Here is an 8,502-nt window from a genome sequence, read left to right as displayed (position 1 = left end):
ACGGGTCAGAGGATTAACATCAGGAAATGTCAGCCAAGTATGCTTGTATTGATTGGCAAAGAAGATTGGGCCAGGCAGGCCTACCCTGCTTCAGAAGAGAAAGTGTAACTCTGTATAGATCAGCAAGTTTGACAAATATCAGTACCAAAAGAATTGTTTATGTGGATTATATGTACATTACATGGGGTTCAGCGTGCAATAGTACAGTATTCTGAATTGCAGTGTGTACTGCAGTGAAGCATACTATTGTGGCACTGTCATTGTGTGCTCGGTTATTGAGCTCATTATTGTGTTGCGGTCAAAATGACATGCCACGTTTGTTTGTCACAGTGCAGAACACTGTTTTTCAGTTGTTGTTGTTGTTGTTGATAACTGTTCCTTATTAGGTCTGATTTGCTGCCTCGGGTTTTCTGTGATGGCTCAGACAAAAGAAAAAACATCGATACAAAGGAAAAGAAAATCTTCTCATATGAAAAATAGCCCTTTTGTTTGATTTATTTTACTACGTCGTCATTCTTGCTCTTTATTTGCTTGTTTTTTTCAGGAAAAAAACATATCCGTCCAGCGTTTCTTATTACTGTCAAGTCTAATAGCCACAGGCCTCTGTGAGGATTGCCTCTCAGAGAACCAGCACTGTAGGAGACGGTGTGAGTTGCCCCACATTACTTGTTAATGTCATTTTGTACCTAAGTATTACAGCGTTAAAATAATATTTACGCCTGTCTGGATTTGGTTTACAAAAACTGATTTCACACTGGTTGCATGCACGAGCAGGATCTTGCAGTCCTCTGGCTTGATATGTCAGACAAACACTTACGGGACTGTCCCACACAAATTGGTGGAGCCCACGCTTCAGACACGCCATGTTCCAGTAAAGGTCCAGCGCCCCCCACAGGAATATCGCGGGGTGCGATTTAACTGCGGTAACTTTACATCTGAGTCCTCTCGTTCTCAGAAAATGTCAATTTCCCTTAAAATAGCTACTAACAAATAAAATGAGATCAGACACATATATTGAGAGGCAACACATCAACAACGAGTATAAGGATGCCTAATTAGGATAGACGGCTAAGGGTGCCACATGAATATGTATTTTAAACTACGTGTGCAAGCAGGGATCGGCAGGACCTCGCCGTACTTATCAACCATGTAATAGCCTGTCTGTCGACTTGTGTGTTGAATAGTGTTTAGAAATGAACTCCCAAGGCTTTGCCCAAAGAAAGACACTTAAGCCCCATATAACCGTCTTTGTAGATGTAGCTTAATATTTACTTGGTGGCACTTCAGTCTTTGAAAAAAAAAACAAACAAACAAACTCAAAATGACATTTGTTTAGTTTCAGGATGGCCTGTTAAAAGAAATAACAACATCAAAGCCACTACGGCCGCAATATGTGATTTCATGACGAAGCATTGCTCCCCACACTGTCCACATTAGAACCTGTGTTTTATTTATTTATTATTTATTTACGCCTTCCTACCTTATTTGTCCGCGCATTTTTTTCCCATGTCTTTTTTTTTCTTCTTTTTTTTTTAATCCGTTCATAGGAAACTGAGACGAATTACCCTCATTGCCGTGTGTCTTCCGTCGTCTTTACACGAACTTTGAAAGGAAATTAAAGGTATTCCAAAAAAAATAAAAAAAATAGAACAAGACGTCACAGTGGTTGCGTCCTGCCTCTTCAGCCAACGTTATTACGCGCTTACGTGAAACGTTACATGATGAGTTCCGCATCGCCATATCCGGGCAATTTCATCAGAAGGAAGTGGCTAGCAAAGTGCTTCCTTCTGGGGGTGTTATCGCCATGGGAATCGTTCTCTGACACGTTCAGTTTTTGTTTAAATTTGTAAGTACCTTCTTAAAAGAAATATTTACTTTAGTTTGTCGAGTAAACACGTTGAAAAAAAAAAACACCCTCGAAAGACTGCTGTAAAAAATGGGGTGTGACGGCTTCTGGAGCTAATGCTAAGCGAGGCTAAGACTGATGCTAATCGAAGAAAACGTGAAGCTAACCTCCAGTGTAAAATGACCACTAATTAGTAAATGTGAACGAGTCGAGTCATTGATTTATCATTTGTGCTTTACTAGCTTAATGTCTGCGGCTGCGTGTGAGCGTTCGGACGTGTCATCGGTCATTTGCGTTGTCGTGAGGGGCGTTATGGTTTCAGTTCAGATAATTGCGTCAGTACTTGTCGTGATCACGACGCGACCCTCCACTTTATCGAAATCCTGCTCATCAACAGTCTTGTTATTCCCCCCCCCGTGCTACGTCAGGTTCCCCAATGACTTTGGTCATCATTCACTGTCGATCCCCTGTAGGTGAGGCGGTGACCTTTAGGGATTAGGCAAGACGTCCCGAGACCATGTTGGCTCGCCTGTTTCGGCTTCACGGCCTGCTGGTGGCCTCCCACCCTTGGGAAGTCATAGTGGGCACACTGGCCCTCACCGTCTGCCTGGTGTCCATGAACAGCCTGGCTGCCAGCAAGCAGATGTGCACCTGGAACGAGTGCCCCAAAGTTGAGGAGGTGAGTGTGAATGGGTGTGTGGGTGTTACCGATCATAACAAATACGAGCGTTGATGAAATTTTGCAGTGCTTTGACCAACACGCACCTGTCACATTTTCTTTGCAGAAACCTGCCAGCAGTGACGTAATCGTCTTGACTGTCACTCGTTGCATGGCCATCATTTACATCTATTTCCAGTTCAAGAATCTGCGGCAACTGGGCTCCAAATATATACTGGGTCAGTAAGGTTGGGCTTGTTCCAGCACAGAGATGCCTTTGGTGTGTCTCTATCACATAAGTTATATCAGCCACTGAGAGCAGCATAACCTGTCCATTAAGATTGAATAATTCATGACCGCATTTTAAATACCCTCTGATTTTGTGGAGAAAATACCAACACAGTCTCACTCCGAAGAAGGCCCACACTGACTTCTTGTCAGAACCCCACGACTGCGCCTCCCGTCACTCATAAGACATTCATTGCGGTCCAAAGACGACGCCCAAAATGTTATTGAACGCTAATGTTATGCTAAATTTTTACAGTGTCCACCAAATGGACTCTTGCAGTTCTGTAACTAAACAATATAGGAACTGAGATATTTAGGATCTGTTTGCCTTTAGGGCTGTAGAGAAAAAAAAATTCAGAAAGAAGCTTATTAGCAAACGTTTTGGATTGCCAACGCATTATCAATTTTATTAGTGATGTCTGATATTGACATTTTTTTTTACCGATATCTGATATCCCGATGTTGTCCATCTCCTAATTTCCGACACCGATATCAACCGATGTATGCGGTCGTGGAATGAACACATTACGGCTAATTTGTGTTGCGATGTCCCGCTGCATGCAGCGACAATAATAAACGTAACAACTTCAAGCTTTTCCAAATAAAAATAAACATTCTGGTCAAAATAATAATCGTCAATTACAAACAAGCTATTATTTTTTTTTAGCAGCCAGGCCTGTATTGAAAACACAAGCAAACCCATCGAGACAAAGTCAACCATTCCAAAGACCGTTTCTGAGCGTGATGCCTGCTCGTTACCCAATTTCAATTTCAAACGTCTTCTCTCTGTCTTTCTGCAGGTATTGCAGGTTTATTCACAGTATTTTCCAGCTTTGTCTTTAGCACAGTGGTGATCCACTTTTTTGGGAAAGAGCTGACCAGTCTTAAGTAAGTATTCACTACAAAAACGCATCATCGAGTTCAACTCGAAGCGCAGATTGGTGGATTCCGTCATTTCCGTTTGCCTGGTGTCTCTGCAGCGAAGCCTTGCCCTTCTTCCTCCTGCTCATCGACCTGTCCAAAGCCTGCGCGCTGGCTAAATTTGCCCTCAGCTCCAACTCTCAGGTAACGGCCACGCTGACGAGGATTCCTGGGATTCTTTGGGGTGTTTGTTCCCCGACGAACCGAATTAAGATGCCACCGGCCATTTACATTTCCGTTCTCTCCCCTTGGCCTTGGCTGCAGGAGGAAGTGAGGGAGAACATCTCGAAGGGCATGGCCATCCTGGGCCCCACCTTCACCCTTGACGCTTTAGTTGAGTGTCTGGTTATTGGCGTTGGGACCATGTCCGGTATGTTTTTGGTTTTCTTCTTCGGAAAGTGCCCATTGCGCTTGGTGTGAAGTGAGCCGAAAAAAATAATGCGACTGTTTCCCTGTGCTCTTGTTTTGCAGGCGTGCCACAGTTAGAGATCATGTGTTGTTTCGGCTGCATGTCCGTATTGGCCAATTACTTCGTCTTCATGACGTTCTTCCCTGCGTGCGTCTCCCTGGTGCTGGAGGTGAGGACCCAGTCTAAGTCTCAGTGGAAATGCCCGACCGAGATCTGCGTGTGTGTGCGCTCATGCTCGTCTGTGTGTGTGTGTGTGTGTGTGTGTGTGTGTGTGTGTGTGTGTGTGTGTGTGTGTGTGTGTGTGTGTGTGTGTGTGTGTGTGTGTGTGTGTGTGTGTGTGTGTGTTTAGCTCTCCATGGAGAACCGTGAGGGCCGTCCAATATGGCAGCTGAGTCACTTTGCTGGTGTGCTGGCTGAAGAGGAGGACAACAAACCAAACCCAGTCACCCAGAGGGTTAAAATCATCATGGTGAGTTCTCTCCCACACCAGTACGCCGCTAATTTGAAACCGCAAATGAGCAACGCTGTTCAAAACGGACGTTTCCCCCCGTGAAATAAAAAACAAACAAACACTGCACTGGGAGTTCTTACTCAGAAAAAAAAACACACACAAAGGAGAGAAAAAGTTGCTCATCTCAAAAGTTGCTCATCTCAGCGAAACAACATTTCACAGCTTTTATTGTGACTTGAATCCGTTCAGAAACTTTACAGCCCCCACGGGAGCGTTTTTCCGTCTTTTATCGATCAATTCCTTTAAGTTGTATTTCTTAGTGGTTTGTTTGTTTTTTATTGTTTTGTTTTTTTTTATTTATCAGTCTCTGGGCCTGGCCTTGGTTCACACGCACTCTCGACTCGCATCTGAAAGTCGAAGTCAGAACCGCACCGCCGAGGGTCCCGTAGCGAAGAGGTTCGAATCGGACAACATCTTGCGCCCTAAGCTGACCAGGTAAAGGCCTTTACATCATCCACTTCCCAAACTGCGACCTTTTTAGACATTTAACATTCGCCGCCGCCTCTCTGTCCTCCAAGCATGGACCTGGAGCAGGTGATCACTCTCGGCCTGGCGCTGCTCCTGGCCGTCAAGTACGTCTTCTTCGAGCAAGCGGAGGCGGAGTCTCTGCCCTCCCTCAAGAGTCCCATCGCCGGCTCCCCAACACTTTGCTGCGGGAGGGACTTTCCAGCCGCGAGAGCCCAGAGCAACGCCTCGTGCACCGCCTCGGCCGCCTGGTCGTTCCCAGAGGCGAGCGCGGCGCTCCCGGAGAGCGGTGAGGCCTCTCGTCGACCTCCCACGCAGCTTTGTATTTCAAATCCTTGCGGGCGAGCAGCGAAAGCCGCCGCACACACACCGTTGCATCACGGCCGTTCCTCCTCATTTCTGTCCGACAGACTCCACTCAGAACCCGTCGGCCTCGGGAGAAGACAGCCGCCGTGCTTCAGCTCGGGAGGACTCCTCGCCGTCAACGTGCCAGGTTTCGCAAAGCGGCAGCGGTTCAGACGTTCGGACACTGAAGGAGTGCGTGGCCATCCTGTCGGATCCTCAGGTGAGGCAGCTGCAGGAAAATCCAACCAGTGACACAGAAACATGTGATATTTGTTTGTTGTGATATACACTACCAGTTAGGGAGGTCCGATATTATCGGCCGATAAAGGCATTAAAAATTGATATTGGGGAAAATATCGGTATTGGGGGAAAAATGTTACAAAAATATGACTTTTATTTAAATTTCTCCCGAATTCAGTAGTCATGCCAAAGAACGAATTCCTCGAATTTCCTGATATGACTAAATGGTAAATAACAATACGGCCGTTCTTTACTCGACTCTACTACGCTTGACGATGTCATCAACCCGCATCAAAGCATAACGGCAAGCGACGCGCGTGTTTCAGCAGAGTGGTTTCAGTGGTGGCTGGCCGCTAACAAAATAGCTCCCTCGTAACTGACGACATCATGCGGGACATCACAATAGAAATTAGCCATAACGTGCTAATTCCACGACTGCATATATCGGCATCGGTTGATATCGCTATCGGAAATTAGGCGTTGGACAGTATCGGGATATCGGTATTAAAAAAAAAAAGTCTATCGGACATCACTACCAGTCAAAAGTTTGGACTCACCTTGTCATGCATAGTTTTTTTTTATCTCATCAACTTTCTACACTGCAGATAGATACTGAAGATATCAAAAATATGAGCAAGATATTTAGAATTATGCAGCAAAAAAAACACGTTAAATAACTCTACTCTGAACGGTGGCTATTTTAAAGAATTCAAATATAACAGGTATTTGAGTTATTTTACACTTTTATTGTGTCCTACATAATCCCACATGTGTCAACGCGTAGTTTCGATGCCTTCAGTGAGAAACTGCAATGTCAATGAGATTGAAAGGAAAGACATTGAATTCCTAGGGTGCGAACTGAATGGTCGCGTAAGTTGTCTGAACGTTCCCGCTCTTCTTCCCCAGAGAGGCGCCAGTTTCCTCAGCGACCAAGAGGTGATGAACCTGGTGGCCTCGCGCAACATCCTCAACTACAAGCTGGAGGCCGTGTTGGAGACTCCGGAGAGGGGCGTGGCCATCCGAAGAGAAATCCTGTCACCCAAGCTGCCCGTTCGCTCTGCTTTGTCTTGTCTTCCCTACAAGGACTACGACTATTCACAGGTACTGACGCGTTCTCTCTCTCAGGGCGTTTACCCACTATCCCTGTGCGGCTAGTGCCAGCCCTTCGCGGTACGGGACGGCTCGGTTGAAAGGTATTTCCATAAGCCCGACTAGTACCTGAGCGTGGGCGGAGTCACGGTTGCAAGGCGAACCGAAGGTTTTTTTTGTGCCTCCCGTGTCCCGGAAACCATAGGATTCACTTTTTGTATTAACCGTGGTTTTGTTTTGTTTTGTGCGAGGCATTTTCATAGGGCTTAGAATGATTTTGTTTCATACTGTTGACTTGTATCAAAACACTGTCCTCGAAGAGAAAATGTAGACGCTGAAACGATCACCTTGAGTCTCACAGTCGTTTATTATTAGACAAGAATACAGAAACGTCTGTAGTTTGCCCATGGTACAGTTTCATAATCTTTTCAGTTTTTAATACGTGAAACTGTAAAAATCCACACGCGGGGCATTTAAAAAATGGCGGTTTTGGTCTTACGTGAGAGACTGCCTTTGGCTTTCGTCAAAACTTTTACCCAATCAGTGCCCTGCACGTTGCTACGTCACCCATACGGTGTCAGCTCTGCTCGCTTCGAAACCCCAAGGAGGCAGGTACCAAAATCGTAACCCCTGGGACCGTGCTGGGGCCCGTGGAAATGCATCAATACCGACCCGTACCGTACCGAGATGTTACCGAGGGCGCCTGTGGGTAAACGCCCTAAGGTCCCGCAGAAAATGGCTTCCTCCGCCCTCTGTTCCCAGCTTCCTGCCAAAACAATGAAAATCATGCTTTAGATCTTTCGTCCTGCTAAAGCTGATAACCTAATCGGCGTTAGGAAGGGAGCAGAAACAAAGTAGCCAGGAGACGGAGACTCAAGAGGAAGCAATGAAAAACTTGGCTGCATTTGGTTGCATGTCCCTTCTGGCAAGCTTTCGGTTGATTCTTTGGCCACTCCTCTTGACAGAATGGAAACAGTTCAGTTAAACCTGTTGACTCTCTGGTATGGACTTGTTTCTTCAGCACTGTCCACGCGTTCTCGAAGGGGTTTAAGTCCGGACCTCATTCTATCATTCTAGCCTTCCATTACCGCTTTTCACTTGTGTCCCGTTTGTGCCCCCTGCAGGTGACGGGAACCTGCTGCGAGAACGTCATCGGCTACATGCCGGTTCCGGTGGGCGTGGCCGGCCCCCTCCTGCTGGACGACGCGCAGTTCTACGTCCCCCTGGCGACGACGGAGGGCTGCCTGGTCGCCAGCACCAACCGAGGATGCAGAGCGCTCTCCGTAAGCGAGCGCCCTGTGACCTCGTCGTCGTGGCTCATTTCTGCCCGCTGACTTCCTCCCTCCCCCGCTCCCTCCCTCCCTCCCTCCCCCCCTATCCTCCGCAGCTCAGCGGCGGCTGCCGCAGCAGGATCCTCGCCGACAGCATGACCAGGGGTCCCGTGGTGAGGCTGCCCTCGGCCTGCCGGGCAGCAGAGGTCAAAGTCTGGCTGGAGACCTCGGAGGGATTCAGGGTCATCAAAGAGGCTTTCGACTCGACCAGCAGGTCGGTAGAGCAGCGGGTTTTCAAAGTTGGGGGCCGTCAGGTGGCGCTAGCGAGGCCTCCGAAAATCTGAGAAAACTGCACCGAGATGAATAATATATACAAATAAATATATACAAGTAAAATATATATACATATGTGTATATGTATATGTATATGTATATGTATATATATATATATATATACAT

The 8,502-nt window shown here is 46.7% G+C and overlaps 1 protein-coding gene across 2 annotated transcripts in view; it reads left to right on the top strand.

The window, feature by feature from the left end:
• Nucleotides 1–1,706: 1,706 nt before the first annotated feature.
• Nucleotides 1,707–8,502, top strand: part of LOC142890469 (3-hydroxy-3-methylglutaryl-coenzyme A reductase-like) — an 11,730-nt gene continuing 4,934 nt past the window's right edge. Inside the window, exons 1-14 of one of the 2 annotated variants that reach the window (XM_076029528.1) lie at nt 1,707–1,846; nt 2,320–2,525; nt 2,632–2,743; nt 3,593–3,680; nt 3,773–3,857; nt 3,978–4,083; nt 4,185–4,291; nt 4,472–4,591; nt 4,938–5,068; nt 5,152–5,387; nt 5,509–5,663; nt 6,590–6,784; nt 7,897–8,055; nt 8,160–8,317. In XM_076029528.1, the coding sequence (XP_075885643.1) occupies nt 2,364–2,525; nt 2,632–2,743; nt 3,593–3,680; nt 3,773–3,857; nt 3,978–4,083; nt 4,185–4,291; nt 4,472–4,591; nt 4,938–5,068; nt 5,152–5,387; nt 5,509–5,663; nt 6,590–6,784; nt 7,897–8,055; nt 8,160–8,317 (1,814 nt within the window). In that variant the 5' untranslated portion in view covers nt 1,707–1,846; nt 2,320–2,363. Of the gene's footprint in view, nt 1,847–2,274; nt 2,526–2,631; nt 2,744–3,592; nt 3,681–3,772; nt 3,858–3,977; nt 4,084–4,184; nt 4,292–4,471; nt 4,592–4,937; nt 5,069–5,151; nt 5,388–5,508; nt 5,664–6,589; nt 6,785–7,896; nt 8,056–8,159; nt 8,318–8,502 lie in introns of both variants that reach the window. The other variant, XM_076029529.1, reaches the window with a different exon arrangement.

The sequence above is a fragment of the Nelusetta ayraudi genome, unplaced genomic scaffold (genome assembly GCF_046127955.1).
Source record: "Nelusetta ayraudi isolate G7.1 ecotype Tasmania unplaced genomic scaffold, CSIRO-AGI_Nayr_v1 ptg000026l, whole genome shotgun sequence".
Classification (NCBI taxonomy): Eukaryota; Metazoa; Chordata; class Actinopteri; order Tetraodontiformes; family Monacanthidae; genus Nelusetta; species Nelusetta ayraudi.
This window is presented reverse-complemented; position numbering and strand designations above follow the sequence as displayed.